Source organism: Lampetra planeri, chromosome 27 (assembly GCF_965212315.1).
Source record: "Lampetra planeri chromosome 27, kcLamPlan1.2.h2, whole genome shotgun sequence".
NCBI lineage: Eukaryota > Metazoa > Chordata > Hyperoartia > Petromyzontiformes > Petromyzontidae > Lampetra > Lampetra planeri.
In genome coordinates this window covers 1962030-1987721 of record NC_136133.1, presented here as the reverse complement: position 1 = coordinate 1987721, position 25692 = coordinate 1962030, and the positions used below count along the sequence as shown (strand labels likewise).

At 52.3% G+C, this 25692-nt stretch overlaps 1 protein-coding gene across 1 annotated transcript; it reads right to left on the bottom strand.

The window, feature by feature from the left end:
* Positions 1-2235: 2235 nt before the first annotated feature.
* On the bottom strand, positions 2236-25688 carry PCCA (propionyl-CoA carboxylase subunit alpha). Its single transcript, XM_078607166.1, has 24 exons — positions 25575-25688; positions 21027-21104; positions 20323-20370; positions 19326-19394; positions 18512-18625; positions 17663-17716; positions 17261-17392; positions 16815-16851; positions 15565-15643; positions 14839-14941; positions 14231-14325; positions 13841-13991; positions 13287-13430; positions 12690-12764; positions 12197-12265; positions 11662-11737; positions 10897-11007; positions 10214-10316; positions 9476-9587; positions 8658-8756; positions 7769-7822; positions 7187-7327; positions 5748-5825; positions 2236-4976 (listed from the first exon to the last, which is right to left on the bottom strand). The coding sequence occupies exons 1-24, from the start codon at positions 25629-25631 to the stop codon at positions 4908-4910; spliced, it is 2148 nt and encodes a 715-aa protein (XP_078463292.1). The 5' UTR covers positions 25632-25688; the 3' UTR covers positions 2236-4907.
* Between the last annotated feature and the right edge of the window lie 4 nt (positions 25689-25692).

Below are 25692 nucleotides of genomic sequence, written 5' to 3'. Positions count from 1 at the left end.
TTTTTGGGCGGAGGGAGAATTCAACTCTTACAAGAGGGCAATCCTGAGTGGGTGGGGGGGGAAATTGGATCGCTATTCTCTCTTCGGCGTGGCACTCGAGGTGATGATGCTGCAAGTCACTTGCAGCATCATCACCTGCCTCGTATTCGGCTACTGGACATCATCTCTGGCTACTGGACATCATCTCTGGCTGGCTACTGGACATCATCTCTGGCTGGCTACTGGACATCATCTCTGGCTGGCTACTGGACATCATCTCTGGCTGGCTACTGGACATCATCTCTGGCTGGCTACTGGACATCATCTCTGGCTGGCTACTGGACATCATCTCTGGCTGGCTACTGGACATCATCTCTGGCTGGCTACTGGACATCATCTCTGGCTGGCTACTGGACATCATCTCTGGCTGGCTACTGGACATCATCTCTGGCTGGCTACTGGACATCATCTCTGGCTGGCTACTGGACATCATCTCTGGCTGGCTACTGGACATCATCTCTGGCTGGCTACTGGACATCATCTCTGGCTGGCTACTGGACATCATCTCTGGCTGGCTACTGGACATCATCTCTGGCTGGCTACTGGACATCATCTCTGGCTGGCTACTGGACATCATCTCTGGCTGGCTACTGGACATCATCTCTGGCTGGCTACTGGACATCATCTCTGGCTGGCTACTGGACATCATCTCTGGCTGGCTACTGGACATCATCTCTGGCTGGCTACTGGACATCATCTCTGGCTGGCTACTGGACATCATCTCTGGCTGGCTACTGGACATCATCTCTGGCTGGCTACTGGACATCATCTCTGGCTGGCTACTGGACATCATCTCTGGCTGGCTACTGGACATCATCTCTGGCTGGCTACTGGACATCATCTCTGGCTGGCTACTGGACATCATCTCTGGCTGGCTACTGGACATCATCTCTGGCTGGCTACTGGACATCATCTCTGGCTGGCTACTGGACATCATCTCTGGCTGGCTACTGGACATCATCTCTGGCTGGCTACTGGACATCATCTCTGGCTGGCTACTGGACATCATCTCTGGCTGGCTACTGGACATCATCTCTGGCTGGCTACTGGACATCATCTCTGGCTGGCTACTGGACATCATCTCTGGCTGGCTACTGGACATCATCTCTGGCTGGCTACTGGACATCATCTCTGGCTGGCTACTGGACATCATCTCTGGCTGGCTACTGGACATCATCTCTGGCTGGCTACTGGACATCATCTCTGGCTGGCTACTGGACATCAGTGAAAAAGAGCTTTTTATATCTTCTTGGTTCTTTCGGTAAAGTCACGTAGAATGGAAATAATAAAATAATAAAAATTAAACTTAATAATTTTTTTTATTATTTCCATTCTACGTGACTCTACCGAAAGAACCAAGAAGATGAATCCCTGCAGTCACGGAAGCTTTAAATCGAAAGAGCTTTATATACTCATCGGATTCCTCGAGTATAACTACATTTTCTGATTCCGACTCTAATCGTATTCAAGCGTCAGGAAGTGTTGAATGCGAGTACCCAGCAGAGCACCCGAGCAGCTGCGTGAGTCACGGTCCCAATATTCACCCATTCTCGGCATCGGGAGGATCATACGAACATTCTCACGCAACTTTCTGCAGCCCACTGAGACTCGGCTATTGACGGCGGGGGGGGGAGGGTGGAGGTTGACTGGGGTCCTGGTTGGTTACCAAACCCCCAATGGAAGAACGGCCAGTGTATGTTACAGATGACAAACCGATAATCGGTGGTCAGATCACCGTGTCAAGGGACAAGGGATCACGTTCATGGTGCTGCCGAATCCGCAGTGCTGCAAGACGTCCCCACTTGAACCCAGCACCCCCCTCCCTCCCCAAGCTGCTGTGGATGTGACCGAACAGCAGGTTGCCAATTACACAAGGAATGATGAGCGCCTACAAATAATTATTATTTTATCCTGAGGAGGCACTTTAACCAAGCAGCTGTGGATGGAGATCATAGAAGGCATCGGACTAATCAGCCTTGCCCTCATCCCATAAAGATGTCTCCCAGAGGAGTCATTGGCAACCACCACAAATGCCTTTCCACGCCTGCTGCGAATGGGGAAGGCAAGGCCACAAAACGCAGTTGTAGACACGATCATACAGACAAAGATCCACCACCGTATATCCTGTTGGGGCAAGCGTTGTTCGCGACCAGCACCTATGAAGGCCCGCACACACGCACACACTTACAGACACCCCCATGTACACATTCATTTAATCATGTTTTTGCACAAAGACTACACACATCTCCGGGATTCATATTTTTACACTTTAAACAATTACAGTGATCACAGTTAACAACTTCTGTCTGGGCGTCGGTGAGCGAGACGCCACCAGAAATGTTCTGTGCAGGTAATGCACGTGAAATGTATAATTCGTTACCACAAACGGGGAGGACAAAATCACTTCAAACTCCGTACGCGCACGAAGAACGCGTGCCCACAGGAGGTGGCAGTTTCCCATGCTCCAGCGCTCACGGCCCCCTCTCCTCCTTTAACCAAATCGCCTCCGTTCAAATGAAAAAATCCGCCGTTTACACGCCACTCAGCCGACGATTCTGAAGAACACGGTTCATATGACGCGGCAGCGTTGGGTCGACGAGAACCCGCGTGCCCACAGTGAGCGAGGAGGCCGATTGAAATGATAAGAGGTGGTCCGTGCGTACGGTGCTCGGAAAACACCGGTTCGGACGAACGTCGTCCGAATTGGCAGATCTTGCCAATCGTCCAGGCTGAAATGGAGATCACGAAACGTGGAAAATGCGGAGCGCGATGGCTTCGTGACGGACTTGAGTTTGGGAGGCCGCATAACGAGTACACGAAACCACAATCCACAATTCCCGACGACTGATCCGGGCCAGGTTTGCTTGTTTTTTAAATGGAATCTGGTGATTTAAAACTTCTAAGAAAAAAAAATGTTCCAAGACCCACAGTGAACATAAATACCATTAGCGTCGCAAATCAGAGTGGTGTACTATTGACATTCATTATACTTTAATAAAAACACACTTACACACGTAAAATCAGGTGGGTGATGGATTCCACAGCTTAGCATACACCGGGTGGTGTGAAGGTGGCAGGTGATGAGTTCCAGAGTTTGGCACCGTGGCGGTGTGAAGTGTGTACATGGCGTGCATGTTGCACTTCTTTCGCACCGTACGTAGCCAACCGTGCTTGGCGGAGGTGCGGGGGAAGAGAGGAGCGCGACCAAAACTCTCGCCGTGGCCGGGAGAGCCCCAGCAATCGGCGATTGTCCCCTGGCTTGAAACCGTGTGGCCTCGCCCCATCGTTACGGGGTAAAGGGCGAGAAACTTCCTGAGCAGTGGGCCCGGGGTTGGCAGAGGAGCGCGTGGGGCCTGTGAGCGATGAGGCGGTCACTCAAATGGGGGGGGAGGGGGGGGAGCTGGTGGGCGAGGCCGGCGAAGGAAGGGATGCCAGCAGCTCGCCACGCGCGTCCCGGCTGAGTTTCCCAGAAACTTGAGGTGCTTTAACACAATGGGCCGTACACAGGCGGGCGGCCGTAACATTTCGCTGACCATGGTAACGCCGGCCGAAAAGGCCGAGAGAGGTGAATATGAATCAAGTAACTTCCAGCGAAGCGCCGCTTGCACTCCGAGCGTGCGCAAGTTCAAATCCCAGTCAGGGGTCAACTCAACCCATCACAGAGGTCGCAACCGGGTACCCGATACCCGTACCCTACCCGATACCCGGCTACCCGTAAACGGCCGGGTACGGGTACCCGTTTGCGACCCTGGTGCGTCCAGGTACGGGTACGGGTAGGCCGTGAGTCACTGGTGAGTAACTGTTTGTCACTCATTTCCCAACGTCTTGTCTCTTCTCACAATTCAAGTTCCTAAAATCAACCCACCCGCGCCTGCAACATGGCTTCATCCCAGAGGTCGCAATCAGGTACCCGATACCCATACCCTACCCGTACCCGGCCGGGTACGGGTAGGGTACGGGTACGGGTACCCGTTTGCGACCCTGGTGCGGCCGGGTACGGATACGGGTAAGGAATAAAAACCCGTTTGCGACCTCTGACCCATCACCACCACCAATCCATGATCAATTAAAATGAGTAACGCTTTGTGGTATGTCAACAATGGTCGTCCGAGCGAGACGAGCCCCCCCCCCCCCCCGCAGCCATGTGAACGTGGAATTTCCACTGCTGCCTCAGGGGCCCCCATCACCGAGCGTAGACATACGCTCACTCGAGCAGAGAGATGCTGCCTTCGAGTCTGTTAAGAAAAACCCGGACTGGCTCCGTGTGGCACTGAAATGCGGAGTCGGAGCCGAGCCCGTGTGTGCGGATAAGTGCTTACTCGCTGGTGAGTTGGGTCACGTGGGTGTGTGCGCGTGTGTGTGTGCGCGTGGACGCACGTACACACGTGGGGAGCGGTCGCGTGCTGCGCTACAAACCCGGCGACCCAGGTTCAATTCCTGCTCAAGTTCAACACCAGTGACGATTATCCGAACCGGTCGACGCAGTCTCAAAGCGAGTACCTGGTGCGGTGTGTAAGCATCGCCACTGGGAGAGACAAAGGCGGTCGGGCGTGGTGCTGGCGACTCGCCCCCTCGTGTGCCGTGCCGGCCTTCATGAGGTGCTCGCTAACAGCACTTGCCCCAACAGTCTGTTAAGGCTATATGGGGGATCGTTGTCTTTGCACGCATACATGTGTTTGCGGATAAGTGCTTACTCACTGGTGATGTGGGTCACGTTTGTGTGTACGTATAACTGCATATTCACTCGTGAGATGGGTTGCATGTGTGTGGATGTGTGTACGTCTCTGTGTGTGTGCGCGCATCTGCGTATACATCTGTGTGTGTGTGTGTCTCTGTGTGTCCATCTGTGCCGATCTCCGCACTGGTTTTCATTCGAGCTCTACCAGGACGTCTCCCTCCCCCACCGTGTCTCCGGCCGCGAAGTGAATGGCCTTGACCTGAGTATAGGGGCAGCGAGAGGGAGGGAGAAAGAGGGAGAGAGGCCACCGCAGATCACGTGAGTGAAGGGTAACGCCGGAGTGCGTGCACGAGCGAGCGGGCAAGGTCGGGCGGCAAGGATGGTGCTGCAGTGGAAACACTCGCGCCTCAAAGCCAGAAGTGCCTGGGTTGGATTCCCAACTCAGGAGGCCTTTCTGTGTGGAGTTTGTATGTTCTCCACCTGTTCTGCAACAGATTTCCTCCAGGTTCTGCGGATTTCGCCCAAAAGCTACAAAACACGTACACTGTAACTGATATTGGCCAAACATCCCAATTGTTGAAAAACTATTTGCAAGTGACTCCATTGTACGTAGGTATGTTGAACTTCTTTCGCATCCTACCATGCTAATCAGAGGTGCGGGGGAAGGACAACAAAAATAAACACGAAAATTCGTTTTCAGTTTAGATTACACACAGAGCAATATTGCCCTCCCCCCCACCCGCCACTACAAAAACTTGTCAGGACTCTGCTGAAAGAGTCATGAGACTGATCGAGGCCTTTCCAGGTAAACGAGTATAACAGTAATAATAAAGTGTGTGTTTGAACGCGTGAGTAGGCATGCATGTAGGTACGTGTGTAAGCGTTTGTGCGTGTGTGCGTGTGCAAGCGTGTGTGTGTGCGCGAGGATTGTCGAAATGTTTGTGCGGGCGTACGTGTGAAATCGCGTGCGTGTGTGCTTGCGAGTTCAATGTGTTATGCAGCTGTGTGTCTCTGCATGCAAACCACACACCTGCCCACTCCTGCTGGCTGTCAGACTGTTCTGCATTTTCATGGCCTCAATCACGCAGACCTCCTGTCCAGCAGACACCTGGGGCGCAAACACACAAAGACAAAGACCCCCGTATAGCCTGTGACTGTTGGGGCAAGTGCTGTTAGCGAGCACCTATGAAGGCCGGCACGGCATACCAAGAAGCCGCTGGCCAACACCACTCCTGGCCGCCTTTGTCTCCCCAGTGGCGATGTTTACACATCACACCAGGTATGCATGCGAGGCTGAGTTGACCTAGGGGAGGCCCAGGACGGGTTCAGATAATCGCCACTGGTGTTGTCCGTGAGCGGGAATTTAACTTGTGTCGCGAGGTTCATAGCGCAGTGCGCTAACCACGACACTACCTTGAACAGGCTGTTGGGGCAGGTGCTGCTAAGCAAGCACTTATTGAGGCCGGCACGGCACACGAGGGGTGGTGGGTGGCCAGCACCACGCCCTGCCACCTTTGCCTCCCCAATACTGAAGACTGTCATTGACACAAGCACACACAAGCGTGCAATCACATGTGCTCACGCACGTTGTATGTGTGTACGTGTGCGCCACATGACAGCGAGCTCCGATTAAAATTCAGGATTTCGTGTGTGTGCGCGCGTGTCAGGCGCGCAATATTCAGGGAACATCAGACGCGAGTGGTGCACAACGGCTTCATGTGGAGTTACAATAAATGGTTTTCCAGGCCGCTGGTTGACTGCCGTGGGTGGCAATGGCGGAGCCAGGATTTGCAGGTAGGAGGGCAACCCCTCCAGAAATGACAAATTGATAGAGGAGTTGTTAGTGAGTAAGGACTTGTCCCTTGCTTTTTATTCGACGCGTGTGGTCGAAGGCCATCGATCGAGGGTCGAATTCGAACCACGTTGTGTGATCGGCATCGCGTTCGGCTGAAGGTGAATGCCTTCAGGGAAGTCGTGTGCTGTATACGCAACTGCGCACAATTCTGAGTCACTTATAACCGCTTTGCCGTTACTTATTGCCAATTATGGACTCAGACTATTGTCCGATCATCTCATAGAGTCCCTGGCACGTAATAATATGCTACACAGTGGCAGTGGGGGGGGGGGGGTCGCAAAATGCCGATTTACTACTAATAAACCCCAATGATCCGATCGAAATTAAGGATTTCAATCGGATCATTGGGGGGGCACGTGCCACCCCACCCACCCCCCCCCCCCCCGGCTCCGCCAGAGGCAGGTGGCGTGTGACTCGTAGCCAGCGGTAAACTGGATGTGCCGCGGGTAGAAAATATTCTCCATGTCGCCGACCCAGACAGCCGCCGGCTGAAATGACACCCTGGGTCCCAAGTCAGCCTACACGGGTTCTACGCAGCGCTACCGGGGGCCACGCAAGTCAACGGGAGTCCCAAGTTGGGGTTGGAGCCGTCAGGAAGGGACCGCGACACACACCTGGTCTCCGGCTTTGCAGGAGACGTTCACCACGGTCCCTGGCATGGGCGACAGCACGAACAGGGACGTGTCCTCGCGCACACGCACCGGCATGTGCTGCATGAGCGCCAACACCGACGTGCGCAGCACCTGCAGCTTGTACTGCACACAAAGACAAAGATCCCCCGTGTAGCCTTGACACACCGTAGGGGCAAGTGCTGTTCGCGAGCGCATGTGAAGGCCGCAACGGCACACGAGGGGGGTGGGTGGCCAGCACCACGCCCGGCCGCCTGTCTCCCCCAGTGACGATTGTTCACACACCGCACCAGGTTCTCATTTGAGGCCCACTGGGAGGCCCAGGACCGGTTCAGATAATAGTCACCCGTGGAGCGGGAATCAAACTCGGGTTGCCGGGTTGACAACGCAACGCGCCAACAGCTACACTACCGCACACATGCACACACGGGTAAACACAGAGGCACACATGGGTGTATATACACACACATGGGTATATATATATACACACACACACACACATGGGTAGACACACAGACACACAACTTGTGGTGGTGGGGGGGGATTCGTTGGGTGGTGCTCCATTACCGTGGTGCCCTGGTACTGGATGCTGTAGTTTCCAGCCCCGTCTCGAGACAAGCACTGCAAGAGACACACACGTACACACACACACACGTACACACACAATACACACACGTACACGCACACGTACAATACACACACACGTACACACACGTACACGCACACGTACACGTACACACACACACGTACACGCACACGTACACACGTACACACGTACACACACACACGCACACACGTACATTCTCACGCGTGTCTCCCCATACCCTCGTGTGCTCCCGTATCCCCCCCCCCCCCCCGTGTCCGTCAGTGTCCCCGAGTACCCCGAGTCTCCACGTCCTCGTAACCCCGTGTCTCCCCACCCATGTGTAACGGTCACCACGTGTGCACGCATGTGTGGCAGAGGTTGTGTTGTCATGTCCCCATGTCTTCGTGCAGTGTCCCCGTGTCTCCGTGCTGTGTCCCCGTGTCTCCGTGCTGTGTCCCCGTGTCTCTGTGCTGTCCCCCCGTGTCTCTGTGCTGTCCCCCCGTGTCTCTGTGCAGTGTCCCCGTGTCTCTGTGCAGTGTCCCCGTGTCTCTGTGCAGTGTCCCCGTGTCTCTGTGCTGTGTCCCCGTGTCTCTGTGCTGTGTCCTCGTGTCCCCGTGCTGTGTCCCCGTGTCTCTGTGTTGTGTCCCTGTGTCTCTGTGCTGGGTCCCCGTGTCTCTGTGCTGTGTCCCCGTGTCTCTGTGCTATGTCTCCGTGTCCCCGTGCTGTGTCCCCGTGTCTCTGTGCTGTGTCCCCGTGTCTCCGTGCTGTGTCCCCGTGTCTCCGTGCTGTGTCCCCGTGTCTCTGTGCTGTGTCCCCGTGTCTCCGTGTCCCCATGTCCCCATGCTGTGTCCCCATGTCCCCGTGCCTCACCTGCACGGTGCGGGTTTTTCCATTGATGCTGACCCGAAGGAGCGGAGACGCGAGGTTGATGTCGCCAATAACTTCTACCTTCACTCCGTCCAGATCAACCTGAACCATCACCACCATCGTCCCCATCATCACCACCATCATCATCATCACCATCACCGCCACTCGCACACACAGCCTCTCGCCTCACCCGACGCGCACTCACGCGCCCACCCAACCACACATCATGCACGCTCTCACAGACTCTCACTCGCCTCGCACAAAACTCGCGCTCACGTGCCCTCACTCGCCACGTGCTCCAACAACGATAAAGATCGCTTGTAAAGCTTTAACAGACTGTTGGGGCAAGTGCTGTTAGCGAGCACCTGTGAAGGCTGGAACGGCACACGAGGAGGTGGGTGGCCAGCACCACGCCCGACCGCCTTTGTCTCCCCAGTGGCATTGTTTTTACACATCGTATCAGGTACTCTTTTGAGGCCGAGTCGACCTAGGAGAGGCCCATGACCGGTTCAGATAATAGTCACCTGGTGTTGGCCATGAGCGGGTATCGAACTTGGCTCGCGAGGTTCGTATCGCAGCGCGCTAACCGCTACACCACCGCTCCCCACACACTCCAACACGTGCCCACACACACACGCCACAACACGCGCACACACACACATGCACACACACGTGCACACACACGTGCACACACACACGCCACAACACGCGCACATACACACGTGCACACACACGTGCACACACACACGCCACAACACGCGCACACACACACATGCGCACACACACACACACACAAACACGCCCCCCTCACGCTCGCGCACCTCGTAGACCCCCTGCGAGCCGAGCTCCCCCGCCAGCTTCACTCCGTGGCTCTGCCCGTCCAGGGACACGGCCAGGTCCAGGGTCTCCGAGCGCGGCTTGTTCAGCATCGGCCTGCGGCAGCAGCGGCAGTAGCAGCAGCAGGAGCCACACGTCGGGTATGGCACAGGACAGACGCGTGTGTACGTACGTACGTGCGTGTGTGTGTGTACCAGAGTGGTTGAGAATGGTTGTGCGTGCTCCTATGGGCGTGTGTGTGTATAGCGGTGGCGTCGCGGTTAGCGCGCTGCGCTATGAACCCAGCGACACGGGTTCGTTTCCCGCTCACGGCCAACACCAGTGACGATTATCTGAACCGGTCCCGGGCCTCCCCTAGGTCGACTCAGCCTTAAATGAGTACCTGGTGCGGTGTGTAAACATCATCACTAGGGAGACAAAGGCGGTCGGGCGTAGTGCTGGCCACCCACCCCCTCGTGTGCCGTTCCGGCCTTCATAGGTGCTCGCTAACAGCACTTTCCCCTACAGTCTGTTAAGGCTATACAGGGGATCTTTGTCTTTGTCTTTGTATATTTGTGTGTGCGCGTGTGCACGTGCATCGATTGAGGAAGGCTCACACGTGCTCCTCTATGTGCGTGTGTATATCCACGTGTATTTGCATGGGCTTGTGTTGGTGTCTTTGTATACGTGTGTGTGCGTGTGTATACGTGTGTGTGCGTGTGTATACGTGTGTGTGTGTGTACCTGGGCTGGTTGAGGAACGCGCGTGCGCGCTCCTGGTAACGAGCGTAGAGGCAAGCGGTGATCGCGATCAACTCCTTCCTCTCCACGTTGCTCAGCACCCGGCCTCACACAACATCATCAACGATATCACCATCAGCATCATTCACAACAGCAACAATTACAACCACGACAACAACAACAACACTAACAAACTGTAACACTAAACCTCAGTGCTGTGGAGAAGGGTCACTGCCCGAAACGTCACATATACGGGTTTTTCTTTGAGTGTAGTTGACAAGTTCTTTGAGCTTTTGTTGTTAATTGTGCCACTGCCAACGCAGCACCATTAGTCCTCCGTGTTAGTGATGTCTAGGGTAAGGATTAGGGATTAGGGCTAAGGTTAGTGTTGAGGCTATTGTCAGAGACACGGGCAGGGTTAGGGCTATGGTCAGGATTATGGTCATGGTTAGGTGGAAGATTCAGGGCTAGAGTGAGGGCTATGGTTGGGGTCATGGCTAAGGCACAGGGTCTAAGCAGCCAGTGTCAGGGTTAGGATTAGAGAATTAAGGGGTGAGGGTTACAGTCAAGGTTAGGGCGCGAGAAGAGGTCACGAGTTCCGGAAGGGTCAGTTGTGCTCGGCGGAGGACGGGGGGGTGGTCGGGCACGGGGAGGTCGAGGGTCGTGGTGGTGTGAGTGAGCCTCACCTTTGAACCCATCTGGGTAGACCTCGGGCAGGAACTTGGTGGAGATGTCACCGGTGACGAAGCGCTGGTGAGTGATGATCTCCCGCAGCAGGGGGATGTTGTGGGTGACGCCTGCAGGGAGAGGCAGGAAACAAGAGTGAACAACAACAGGCGACATCCGCCGCTCAGGAGAGCTGACGTCACAACGGCGCTTGTGCCAGGCTGTGTGCACTTCAAGGCCACGTGAAGCAAGGCCGTAGCCATGGATTCAACATTGGGGGGGACCAAATTTTCCAGAGGGTCTGGGCCCCCCCCCAGAAAATAATTTAGATTTGAAAACGAATTTCCTGCCTAAAATGTCAAAAAATTCACTAACACACAGGATGGACTTTTTTTGTTACAATAATGTCTAATAGTGTATTGTATTACATTGCTCTGTTTTTTTTAATCTTTTCTTGTTTCATTGTATGTAAATGGCAGTGATTAGGGATTCATAAAGTACAACCATAACCACAATCATATAAACAGAAATCTATTTTATAGCAATATATCGGGGGGGACATTTTGAGCATATTTGAATATTATTATAATATTATAATTACGGCCTTGACGTGAAGTGTCGAAGGCTTGCTGGCAGGAGGTCACGGGACAGACCCAGGTGGCATGGGTGAACCGGCTGATATGACTGGAAAGAACCCTCCACATCGCCCCGCCCTTCCACGTGACCTCCTACGTAGGAGGGGCTGCCCACTCGTGATGAAGAAGATGATGATGAGGACTCATTACCCCGGATAACGTAGCTGTCCAGAGCTTCCACCATCCTCCGAAGCGCCTCTTTGCGATCCCCTCCGTACGTGACGAGCTAAACGACGGGGAGGACAAACACCAACCTAAACGTCACTCCGTTGCGGCCAGCGCCACACGCACATGCACAGCCGCATCCGTCTGTGAAACGTTGACTCACGGCACCGGGGCAATCGTTCAATGCAGATTCGACTTCCTGTGAGGCACGCGAACTGGTTGGGATCCCGTGACCGGGAATTGAACCGAGGTTGGTCGCATCATAGCTCGGCGCGGAGGGTTGCGGCGAAACGTCTCAGAACGAGCCTCAAGACACGTCTCTTCAAGGAGGTTCCTGCCACATTTGGAACGCTTAGGAGAATTCTACGAATGAGTGTGGAGAAGACTCCTCGCACGCTCAGAGCTCAAGTTCACGAACACCCACTTGCTGTACTGCCATATTTGAACCCCAGCAGGTTTGCGGGCTTCACGCGTGTCTGTCTGGGCGATCCTGCTCATGACACGGACGTGACGGAGCTACCTTGGAGATCATGGGGTCGTAGAAGATGCTGATGTCGCTGCCCTCCGTGATGCCACTGTCTACGCGCACCTGCAAAGACAAAGATCCCCCGTATAGCCTTAACAGACTGTAGGGGCAAGTGCTGTTAGCGAGTACCACCTATGAAGGCCGGCACGGTACACGAGGGGGTGGGTGGCCAGCACCACGCCCGACCGCCTTCGTCTCCCCAGTGGCGATGTTTACACACCGCACCAGGTACTCATTTGAGGCTGAGTCGACCTAGGGGAGGCCCAGGACCGGTTCAGATAATCGTCACCGATGTTGGCCGTGAGCGGGAATCGAACCCGGGTCGCCAGGTTTGTAGCGCAGCGCGCCAACCACTACACAAGCACACACAAACACTCGCACACACACAAACACTCGCACAACACTCGCACACACACAAACACTCGCACACACACATACACCCAGGCAGGGTGGCTGGGTTGAGGGTTGAGGGGCGAGGGGGCCTCACGTTGGTCAGGTGGGTCGGCTCCTGGTACTGGGACAAGCGTCCGACGGACGGCAAGCCAAACGACTTGTACGGGTCCTGCACACAGGGATACACACACGCACACATATATAATACAACCCTATAGAATAACTTATGCAAAGAGGGTGGGTCGGGGCAGGGGCGGTGTGGCCTGAACCAGACATAGCCCAGCTTTGTTTCCCCAGTGCCGACGCTTTTACACATGGCAGCAGGTACTCATTTAAGGCCAAGTCGACCTAGGGGAAGCCCAGGACCGGTTCATATACTCGTCACCGATGTTGGCCGCGAGCGGGAATTGAACTCGGGGCGCAGGGGCAGTTGCGCTAACCACTGCACAACCACCACACACAACAACAACAACCGCCATTCGCCACTAAGTGGCGGTGACGTCACCACGACGCTTGTGCCAGGCCAAGTGCACCTTGAGGCCACGTGAAGTGTCGAACGCCCGCTAGCAGGAGGTCACGGGGCAGACCCAGGTGCCACGGGTCGACACATATAAACACACACACACACAAGACAAACACACAGCCAGACATGCAGCCACAGACACAAAGCCGCACTGATGGGTTGGCTGACCTCTGCGTAGACACGGCACTCGATGGCCCAGCCCCGGATGGGAACCTCGGACTGCGAGAGGCGCAGGCGGTGGCCCGCGGCCACGCGGATCATCTCCATGACGAGGTCCAGCCCCGTGATGCACTCCGTGATGGGGTGCTCCACCTACATCACCAGTATCAGCCACATCATCATTAACATCATCAACATCGCCGGCAACATCATCATCAACATCGGCAACATCATCATCAACATCACCAACATCACCAGGATCAGCCACATCATCATTAACATCATCAACATCACCAGCCACATCATCATTAATATCATCAACATCGCCAGTATCAGCATCATTAACATCAACATCGCCAGCATCAGCATCATTAATATCATCAACAATCACCGGCATCAGCATCATTAATATCATCAACATCGCTGGCATCAGCATCATTAACCTTTTCCCATTTCGATGACATGTGTACGTCATGAGTTTTTCATCCGATTCCCTTCCGATGTCAAGAAGGCCGGGCATGTCCGTGAAGGCCCTACGGGGGATGTTTGTCTCTGTGCCGGACCTGCAAGCGCGTGTTCATCTCCAGGAAGTAGAAGTTCCTCTGGGAGTCGACGAGGAACTCGACGGTGCCGGCCGAGGCGTAGCGCACGGCACGCGCCAGCAACACCGCCTGCTCCCCCATCGCACGGCGCGTCTGCGTGTCCAGGAACGTGCTGCACACGCACACACGCACGCACATGTGCAACACACACGCACGCACGCATGCACACGCGCACAACACACAAGCGTCATTGGGGGAAAATAAACATTTAATTAGAAATTCTCACAGGAGCAGCCAAAACATTCGTGTTAGAGGGCAGCCCGTGGAAGAGGATATCACGGAGATACTGCCGAGAATCCCTTCGGGCAGAGGCGTACTATTTAACAAGGGGCCGTAGTGTCTCTCTTCTACCTTGGGGCCTCCTCCACCACCTTCTGGTTGCGTCTCTGCACAGAGCACTCGCGCTCGTTCAGCCACAGCGCGTTCCCGTGCTCGTCCGCTAGCACCTGAGTAGCAAAGAGACACGCGCACACAAGACAAACCCCCCCCCCACCACGTAGCCTTTAACAGACTGTCGAGGCAAATGCTGTTAGCGAGCACCTATGAAGGCCGGCACGGCACACGAGGGGGAGTGGGTTGGCCAGCACCACGCCCGACCACCTTCGTCTCTCCCGTGGCGATGTTTTTACACACTGTACCAGGTTCTAATTTCAGGCCGAGTCAACCTAGGGGAAGCCCAGGACCCATTCCGATAATCGTCACCGGTGGTAGCCATGAGCGGGAATCGAACCCGGGTCACCGCAGTTGGTAGCGCAGCGCGCTAACCGCTACACTACCACTCCCCACACACACACACACGCACGCACACCCACACACACACGCACGCACATATCACGCACGCACACACACGTCCACATCTCACCGAGCGTTCACCCGCGAGTTTCACGTCCACGTCATCGCCTCTGCCAGTGGCGAGGGTGATGGGAGCGCGACGAGGTGCGTGTCGATGCCGCGGGCACCTGTATCTCAATGTGTCGGGGGTTGTCGATGAATTTCTCGATGAGGAGGCGATCGTCTCCGAAGCTTGACGCCGCCTCCTGGGAGGAGAAGCGGAAGCCCTCCCTGCGGACGGAACGAAGGCAAAGATCCCCCGGGTGACTGTTTAGGGGCCAAGTGAGCGAGCGCCGATGAAGGCCGGCACAGCACACGAGGGGGGAAGGGGGGGGGAGTATGGGAGCCAAGCACCACGCCCAGCCGTCTTTCTCTCTCCAGCGATGAAGTTTACAAAGCAGGTACTCATTCAAGGCTGAGTTGACCTAGGGGAGGACTAAGACTGGTGCAGATATTCGTCACCAATCGTAGTGCAGTCCCCTCCAACTGCCACCCACACAACCAATCCCCATAACACACACGCACACAAAAGCAAAGATCCCCTATGTAGCCTTAACAATTCATCCTGTGCTCTGTGGTGTAGCGTTCGCTAAATAAAGAATGAATCCCAAATACTCAGTGGAGTGAACATGAAAGTTACACTTCAGGTTCTACACTGCAGATACTACAGATTCACAGCAATATAGATTAGATTGCAATAAAATGATTACTTATTTATCCAAGAAAGCTATAACAGAGCTATTGGGCTTCACTTCAGGAGGGTCCTGCATAGGGTTTTTTTTTACTTTCAAGATGTTAGTAGCCAATTAACCACGAGTGTTTACACGATAGAGATTAGTTGTGCACGCACGCACTTAGTCTCCTCATCATTCCACGCGATCCTCATCCCTTTGCCGCCTCCACCAGCAGAGGCCTTGATCATGACGGGGTAACCTGTAAAAGACACACACGTACAACAACACTCACTCACACGCACACACAGGAATAACAACAACCACCATTCGCCACTCAGCGGTGTTGACGTCACCACGGCGCTTGTGCCACTTTGAGACCACGTGAAGTGTCGAAGGCCCGCTGGCAGGAGGTCACGGAACGGAACAGGCCCATGTGTCAATAGGTTGACTGTCTGAGATAAATGGCAGATGCACCAAGAGTGCTCCCCCACTGTTCCAAATCTGAGTTTAGCGGTCCGGCGCTCCGCTCGCCATTGCGAGCGTCACTCCTCTGCCCTCTGTTGTTGCTGGAGGGCGACTGCCTTCAATTCCCCAGCAGCATCCTTCCCGAACCTCATCCACAAGAGGCGGATCTTGACACTGCTAGTACCAGTCATCGGCAAGTCCAATCAGCTCCACATTGTTCTGTACCACATCAGTCCATCTCGTCTCTAGCCCGTGCTGCGCCCGGCCAAACAGAAGCTGCTTGGGCATGCAGTGGCTGGGCATTCGGTCTACATGACCCAGCCAACGCAGCCTCGCTTGCCGGAGAAGCTCACGGATGGAAACACGCATACACGCACACACACACACATGCATAAACATGTACAAGAATACAAAACACACACACAGACATGAACCAACGCAACATGCGCACACGCGCCGCAGAAATCGAGATCAGCGACCATGGACATTGAACACAAACACGTCTCCCACTCATCACGCCGCCATGCTCGGTACTAAACTCGCATGCAGGGTTATTTCGTTTAACCAGGTGAGAACTCAAAGAGACCAGGATAAGCCTCATTTGCAAGCGCGACCTGGGGCATTAGTCTGCCAGTCGGAGGTGACGATTGCTGCCATGTATAGTTCCAACGGAGCAATTTGCAGTGTCAATTTGTAAATTGGCAAATTTTCACCCCGATGGTGGCACGCAAAGGCCTACACACCCGCAATAATAAACTCAGGATGGCCACTGGATCACTGGATTTCAAAATGCGAATCTCTGCAGTGTGTAGAGAACCCAGTAGCGCTGGGGCGCGTCACCACCGTCTCTTTGATCACGTGGTCCCCTTTAGAGGATCGCTCTCAGAGTCTCCATTCAGCACGATCGTCGTTTCCCCCCCCTCCCCCCACCCACCCCTCGTTGTGTCCGCGCGACGCCCACTCACCGATTTCGCGCGCAATTTTCACGGCGTCTTTCGTGTTCTGGGGAATTCACAAAACGCACAAACGAAGAAATTAACCCCACGGGAACAGTCGGGCCCTGCTGAGCAACAACAGCCAATGGAATCGGAGTGTTGGAAGAGCGCGTTTGACGATCATCGATTGGTCTAGCGCAGGGGTCGGCAACCACAAAAACAAGGAGAGACATTCTTTTCGTATTCAGTAAAAAAACTCGAAATTTCAAGAGCCACAATGCGTGCGAAAAACGTCGCCAAGCAGCCCTTAAAGAGCCGCATATGGCTTCGGAGCCGACCCCTGGTCTCGTGGGATAGCAGGTGGGTGGGAGAGCAGGTTAAGCAAGCAGCATCGCAGGTGGCCGGGAGAGCGGGTGGGCTAGCGGGCAGGGCTCCAGGTGTGTGGACAGCAGGCTAATAGCCGGGCAGGGATGCACCTTGACAACGCCGTCGAAGCCCGGGATGGTGTTGACCCCGGCGGTCTTGGCGATGAGTTTACTCTCGATCTTGTCACCCATCGCCTGCAGCGCGTGCGTGTCGGGCCCGATGAATTTAACTCCTTCCGCAGCCTGGCACGCACGCACAAACGCACAAACGCACGCGTGCCACGTGAATGTGGATGCATGCAAGAGTGGACGTGCACACCGACGGTGCACACATAAAGAACACGTTTGCAGTACGCATGATCGAGCCCCAAATCCCTGCTTAACTTCTGAGATCAGACGAGAATGGGCACATTGATCGTTAAAAACCAAAAAAATTGTGAAATAGAAAAGTAAAAAAATATTCAAGAACGATTTTAAATTGTAATGATCATTTCCACGCTCAGACTGTCTCACCAGCTGTTTCGCAAACTCCTTGTTTTCTGACAAGAAGCCATACCCAGGATGCACCTGCACAACAAGAAATTGTAAAAGCCACCATCATCAACATCATTGCCATCACTTTCATCATCATCATCGTCATCACCATCACCTCCATCATCAACCCCACTATGGCCATCAAATTTCCCCGCGACTGCCGCAGTGAATCATGCCGAGACCCGGCACCGCTGACATCCAATGATCAAATCTTGAGTATCAGCCGCATGTGATTACACTGGGTTGAAGTGTAGTGGGCTCAGCTCATTTACCAATGACTGCACAATAAAAATAACCCATCAGGCTATATCTGGTTTTCTACTTAAATTGGCCCGATCACAGCTCTTGAGAATTAAAACATCGGTTTGACCGTCATGCGACTAACATCACTCTCTACAGCCGAGCGGGTGGGAAAGCGCTGCCCCCTACTCTGTTGGAGCAGCCGCCGACACGGTGAGGCGCTAGCAGCGGCAGCTTGATCTCACAAGTTGGTGCCTGATATCCGCTTCCGGGAGCCCTTCTCCAACGTGAAAGGCGGCTGCATCGGGTGCTGCTACGAGTTCCGAATGGGGTTCTTGGTCTCGTGACTTCACTATTTATCGATAGTAGAATCGCAACAAAACTTAAGGGAGTGGAAAAAATATATATTAATCCTTTTCCCGTGCCAATGACGTACGTGTACGTCATCGGTTTTCCATTCCGATTCCGTACGCTTACTTTATTGGAACGGAATCAGAAGTAAAAGGCTGTGCGGGAGGGCGTGGGGCACAATTTCAGTTTAAGAACGCAAGCGAGCGGCACATGAAGCGCGATGGCCGTTGCCCTCACCGCCTGCGCGCCCGACTTCTTCACGGCGTCGAGGATGGCCGCCATGTTGAGGTAGCTCTGGGCGGTGGGGGCCGGGCCCACGCAGAAAGCCTCGTCAGCCATCTTCACGTGCACCTAACGCCAGGCACGGGGGGGGCGGCACGAGAGTGAGGGTGGTGGAGGTGGTGGCGTTTATAACGATAGTGATGGCAGTGATGGTGATGAGGATGGTGGTGATGATGATGATGGTGGTGGTGCTGATGATGGTTATCGTGATGGCAGTAGGAGTGGTGATGAGGATGGCGAGGGTTGTATTGACAGTATGTATCTAGAACTTATTTCTCACCGTGCTAATCGGAGGTGCAGGGTTAGGACAAACAAACTATACACAAAAAGCAGTTGGAAAGAAATTAGTTTTCAATCTAGATTCCAAAGTGCATAGCTCCAGTGGCTTCTTAATATGGGAAGGAAGAACATTCCAGACGGCCGCAGAAGCTCATCTGAAAGTGCGCGATGCGGTGACCGTCTTTGCTCAATGGTTAGCCAAAATTCTCTGCGAGGTGATGTGGTGGTAAAATTGTAATCATTATGATAACGATGTTTGACGGGCAGGATTATGATGACGATGATGGCGACAGTGGTGAGGATGATGATGATGACAATGTTTGACGGTCAGTATTATGAAGAGGATGGCGACGTTGGTAAGGATCATGATGACGACGACGATGTTTGACGGACAGGATTATGACGATGACGGCGACGGTGAAGATGATGATGATGTTAACTGCGATCTTGATGACGACGATTGCAGTGGGAATGAATGTGCTGCGCTCACAGCGTTGGCGTCCACGTCGCTGTGAACCGCCACCGTCGTTATCCCCATTTTCTTGCATGTTTTAATCACCTGCACACACACGCAACACACACGCAACACACACAGACACACACGCAACACACACAGACACACACGCAACACACACAGACAACAACAACAACAACCGCCATTCGCCACTAAGTGGCGGTGACGTCACCACGACGCTTGTGCCAGGCCATGTGCACCCTGAGGCCACGTGAAGTGTCGAACGCCCGCTGGCAGGAGGTCACGGGGCAGACCCAGGTGCCACGGGTCGACTGACCGAGATGACCGAGATGACTGGCTGATGCACCACCTGTGCCCCCTACTGTGCCAACTTGCTGTGCTTTAGCCACCCGGCGCTCCGCTCGTTGTTGTGAGCGTCGCTCCTCCGCCCTCCGTTGTTGTCGGAGGGCGACTGCCTCCAACTGCCCAGTAGCGTCCTTCACGAGCCTCCTCCACTGAGGCCGATCTTGACACCGCTGGTACCAGTCATCGGCAAGTCCACTCAGCTCCACGTCCTCCTGTACCACATCACTCCATCTCTTCTCCAGCCCGTGCCGCGCCCGTTTAGCCCCCTCGATCCGGCCAAACAAAAGCTGTTTAGGCATGCGGTGGCTGGGCATGCGGGCTACATGACCCAGCCAACGCAGCCTTGCCTGCCGGAGGAGCTCACTGATGGGACTTTGCCCAGATCTTTCAAGGACTTGTGAGCTCCTCACACAATCCAGCCTGGTTAAACCCAGGATGGATCGTAGGCAGGCCAGCCTAAATGTTTCCAACCGGCGAAGATGCTCCACACAGACACACACAGACGCACACGCACACACACAGACACACACGCAACACACAGACCAAGGTCCCACGTATCACCTTGCACAGACTTTTGGGGCAAGTGCTGTTCGCGAGCACGTTATGAACCGTAGGATTCCAAATTGTGTCAGTCTTGCTCAATGCGAAACACCCCTCGCACACTCACCCGGCAGGCAATCTCTCCTCGGTTAGCGATGAGGATCTTGTCGAAGGTCTGTGGTGACAAACATCATCGTGCTTGTTAGAATAAACACGGTGCCACTGTTTGAATAAATGATGGATGATAATTTACAGGCCTTTGTCAATCCACTGCTCGATTAAGGCCTCCCCATGCCATGTCAGTCATTCAATTATACTTGACCACTCTGGGCAATACATGTCGGTGATGGCGACTGCCACTAATGTTATCCATCGCTGGGAATCGAGCTTGGGGTGCTGGGTACATGGCGAAGTGTGCTAACCACTGTGCTGTTAAACTGACCGTCCTACCATTTAAAAGAACAATAATTTCTCCCAAACGTTATGCAGATTGCTTCACCGGATTTTCCATGAGATCTCTCACAGAAAAGGGCATTGCCCCACAGGTGTTAGAGAACAGCCAGCGGACATCACATATCTTCAAGTGACATCCAGTCTACACAACAGGGGGCAGAACTTTCCCATGCATCCTGCCGCTTAGCAGTAATTACCATGACAGCTGAACCGATATTTATCATTCAAAAACCTGGAATTCAGCAAAATTAAATGCAATCTTTTTTTCGTACGCAACGGCGTACGGTTAACCTGAAGCGATGAAACCAGAACGCTGCGAGGAAGCGTGCACAAACGTCCCTCGACGCGCGTCGCAGGCAGACAGAACGGAGCCCTCACCTTCTCACTGGGGTCGTGGGCGGATGTGTAGATGGTGCACGCTCGCAAATATGTGACGCAGCACGGCAATCGCAGACACTGAGCGGGGGAAGCAATACCGACAACAGACATTCATCAACCGTTTGCATTCATCGTTACCGTCGTCATCACCACCGTCATCATGATACCAATACCACCACTACATACCTGTCAACCCCTTATCGGTGCCTACGTTATTACAGACCAATTCAGACCTTATTGGTCACCCCGTGCCCTTAAAATCTCAACTTTCATCCTACAAAATCCCATCACAAGTGAGAAACACAAATAGACAAAAATTAAAATGTGCCCGTATTGAAACGGCTGTACGCCGTATGGACCTGATAACTCAATTTTCCTTACAAGAATACGGGGTTGTAAACCGTATGGGTTGACAGGAGAGCATCATCGAGTCAGAAGACCCATCCACAAGAGGATTCTGCATAGGGAAGTTTATTTTAATGAACTCCCTAGTCATGCATGCGGTCAGCTCCCTGCACAAGGCCAGGTTCAAGATCTTCCCTGCCAATGAATGTCTGTCCCTTGCTCCCTTACAAAATAAATATTCCCACGGTTTCTGTACAAAGTCTTGAGATGCAAGGGAATTTAAATCCAACTTGCAGTGTAGTGGATCAATAATTAATTCTGAAATTGTACGATTGTCATTTATTTATGTCAGAAAGCATCACCGAGTCTCAAAAATATCTTAGGAGCGTACTGCATTGGGATATTTAATTTAGTTTGGCTTCATGTTGAAGGAAATCTGGAGAAAACCCTTCACACATACGAGGAGTTTACACTCAAAAGTTCCACTATATACACACTTGCTGACAAACCTACTTGCTGTACTGCCATACCCTAGTTATCTCACTGCCACTAACCCCTGCCTTCAAAGTGGTGGATCGCAGGCATGCGCCATCACGCCCAGTGTGGAGTAATCAGGAGTGGGGAAATAATCGTGTTAATTGCTCAAGGTCATGACCGCCACCTATGTGAACACACATGCACACACATGCACATAAGAGACACCTACTTATTAGCAACAAATACCAACACACAGATACAAACAAGCACACATACATACAGACAGACACAATAAGCACGTACATTCACACACGCGTAAATGCAAGCACATGTGTGTACGTGCACACGTATGCACCCATGTAGTGCCCACATGCACACACAGAAACACACATGGTCACACAAAGACCCCCCCCCCCCCGTATAGCCGGTTAACAGACTGTTTGGGCAAGTGCTGTTAGTGAGCAACTTCATGAAGGCCGGCACGGCACACGAGGGGGTGGGTAGCTAGCACCACGCCCGGCCGCCTTTGTCTCCCTAGTAGCGATGTTTGCACACCGCACCAGATACTCATTTGAGGTTGAGTCGACCTAGAGGAGGCGCAGGACCAGTGCAGATAATCATCACTAGTATTGGTCATGAGCGGGAATCGAACTTGGGTGGCCGGGTTCGTAGTGCTGTGCACCAACCACTACACTACCGCTCCCTACATCACACACGCACAAACACGTGATAATCTCCAACACATGTGCACACGCACGCACAATTACTACGTAAACGTGGAGTCAAGCCAAGGACAAGAGGTCATCACAGCCAATGTCGCCGATGCCATTGCACCCGTCGCCATCCCTTCTTTCATTCTACCAGATCCATCAGCCCTTTCAGAGTCAACACCTGACATCCAACAATCAGGAAGAATACAAAGAATCTTCACAAGCTGGGGAATCCAATCCATTGAAGAAGCAGCCTTCGTTCTGTTGGCTCGTAGGCTCTAACACGGTGCTCTCAAGCAAAGGCACTAATCGCACGGAAACACAACACCGTTATATTTAATTTATTTTCTAACTAGCTTGCCTGGTATTCAGGTGGTCGTGGGTTCAATCCCGACCCTCATGCCTGTATATTTGCAGTTTGTGCGTTCTCCCTGTGGTCGTGTGGATTTTCATCCGGGTCCTCTGCTTTTCGCCTCCACGTTTAGAAACATGCGTTTAAGAGTATTTGGCTGTTAGAAACATGCGTTTAAGAGTATTTGGCTGTTAGAAATTTACACAAGATAAGCCCAATGAGGTTCCAATGGTATAAGCCACTTCGTTGAGCAATAATTTGTGGCAAGGTCGCTTCTGAAAAATAGCTATATAGCTCTGTGGGTCTTAGCTGGTAAAATACAAAAAATAGTTTAATAAGTAAATATTTTCCTGAAAATATTTCATAACTCAAAACCTATTAAGCTATTTTTTGCGAATGGCGTGGGTTAGCTGTGTGGTGAGTGTCTTAGCGAGTGGTTAATGGAGTGTTCTAGTTCTTGTGAAACTTTTTGAAGTCTGTTAGACACAGACAGACGCATTTCTGGGGAAGAGAGTGAGTGATAGGACTGAACCGTTCTTTATGTTATGCCAAAACGTAGCATTCATGGACAGCTCTGCCAAGAACATTGGGCAACTCGGCACTATTTGTTGACAAACAAAGAGTGCACAGGCGATCTTCGGACCTACGTCGGGCTACGTTTCTAGAAAAGCTGCCGCAAGTCGGAACGACGCAAGTCGAGGCCGATTTTCCCGGAGAAACAATGATACCGTAGGGGGTTACGATCCTGACAAAGGGTCCGATATGCTACTTTTTAAATATTAGAATACAGCCTATTTAAACTACCAAATCATATGTAAGTGTTTAGAAAGTTCTTGCCTCGATTCTTCTTAATTCCTGGCCTATTTTGGACTGAATATTTGCAGTCAACGTGGGGGCATTGCTGCAATAAATACGCAGGTGAAGGAACACCTTCATCAGGGTCATCACTTGAGCACAGACCTTTCCTTTTTTCACGAGCCATTTTTAAGGCCGAATTAAATTACAAGTGCTTTAAACAATCACTACGAATGCACAGAGGTTTAGCAGCGGAGAGCTGTGTCGGCAGACAGCCTGACTGGGTGACGTACCGCACCTTTGTCTGTCTGTGTGCAGAACCACGGCTGAGTGCAAGTCCTACCGGCGATAAGTAACAATGGGCGGAAATGATCAACCTGCCGTTGAGTGCAGATCGACGAAAGTCCAGGAGCTGCCTTACTGTATTTGTTTAACAGGCTTGACTCTGCTGATACGAGACCCACCACTGGAAATGAAACCAGACTAGGGTCTCATATTCTTGGTTCTTTCGGTAAAGTCACGTTGAAGGGAAATAATAAAATAATAATAAATATAAAACAATAAAATTATCACGACGTTTCGACTGCAACACAAGCACTCATCATCAGGTGTGAAATCCACAGCAAGAAAATTTGAAAAAAGTGTTATCAAACTGGTCTCCACGCAATTAAAAGGCAACAATGTATTCCTTTTTGCCAACGACGCCTAGGTGAAGGATTTAAAATCATTACACAGGGAAATAAAAACTTCATCTCGAGGGTGACTGACCAGCAATCAACTTAAGTTTAAAAGTTCGGCGTATGGTTAAGAATTGTGTAACAGACACGGCTAGAACAACAAGCGTGTACAATAGAGAGGTCCATCTTCTTGATTCTTTCGGTAAAGTCACGTAGAAGGGAAGTAATAAAATCAATTAACATAATAAAATAATTATCACTGTGAGAATTATTTTATTATGTTTTATTATTTTATTACTTCCCTTCTACGTGACTTTACCGAAAGAATCAAGAAGATGCTTCCCTGCAGTCACGAAAGCTTTAAATCGAAAGAGAGGTCGTCACTGAATAGCCTTGGCGACAAATGTCACCTTTTATAGACTTTGGAATGTGTATTTTGTTAATGTCTTCATTAAGATTTTGACAGATCGTAGCTTCTGTTTGACGATTGAAAAGGTCACAGACCACGAAACATAGTTGGTTGATCACCAACAAGAATGTCTTTATAAGTTGACAATCCAGCCCACGTAGACATAGGAGGGCTTTTATTCGGATGTTTGGACAATTTCTACATCGAGTGTTGGTGTTAATGTGAAATTAAACTGCATCATTGCCCCGAAAAATCCAATGCAATACACGGATGATTCCGTGTATTGCATTGAAGAGGACAACCCCTTCAACCTACTTTCTGTACCGTCAAAAAAAAATCACGTTTAAGTAGCCCCCAACTCACAATGCTATTCATTCACTCACGGCCAAACGCTTAACTTGTGACACTTGTGAATTAAATTAATTACAATCATCGAATACTGTATATCAGAAAAGTTGACATTGATAACACCGCCAACACAGACGTTCCGTGTTGCTTTGTTTAAGCTTACACGGTGATCTTTCCCGTACCTCCAGAGAAGATTCTCAAGTTAAAATTTCTCAAAATCCCGCACCATATCACCGTCTCGCACTGTACAATCAGCTGCAGGGGTTACAGTGCGGCGCGCTCGGTGACAAGGGTTCAAATCCCACCGCGCGCTAAAAAAAAATATTATTTTTTATTAGACATTTTAAACATACGTTTAACGCCACTACTTTTCAGAGACGAAGCCCTGGAGAGTTTAAAGACGATTTTAAAAATATATCACTCTTTGCGTTTTACCTGAGTGTGTCGTTGCAAATCCCGCCGGCACGAAGACGCGACCCTGAGGGCGGCCATGCTGATGTGACGTCACGGGGGGGGGTGGGGGCCCCCTGGCCAATCAGCTGCGGCCGCGGCT

Excerpts from the sequence above, each read along its gene's own strand:
- PCCA (XM_078607166.1), bottom strand. The coding sequence starts at position 25,631 with ATGGCCGCCCTCAGGGTCGCGTCTTCGTGCCGGCGGGATTTGCAACGA. Across the intron at positions 16,852-17,260 it reads GCTTCGACGGCGTTGTCAAG|AACACGAAAGACGCCGTGAA; the intron begins GTGCATCCCTGC and ends TGAATTCCCCAG. Across the intron at positions 5,826-7,186 it reads CCTGCAAAGCCGGAGACCAG|GTGTCTGCTGGACAGGAGGT; the intron begins GTGTGTGTCGCG and ends TTTGCGCCCCAG.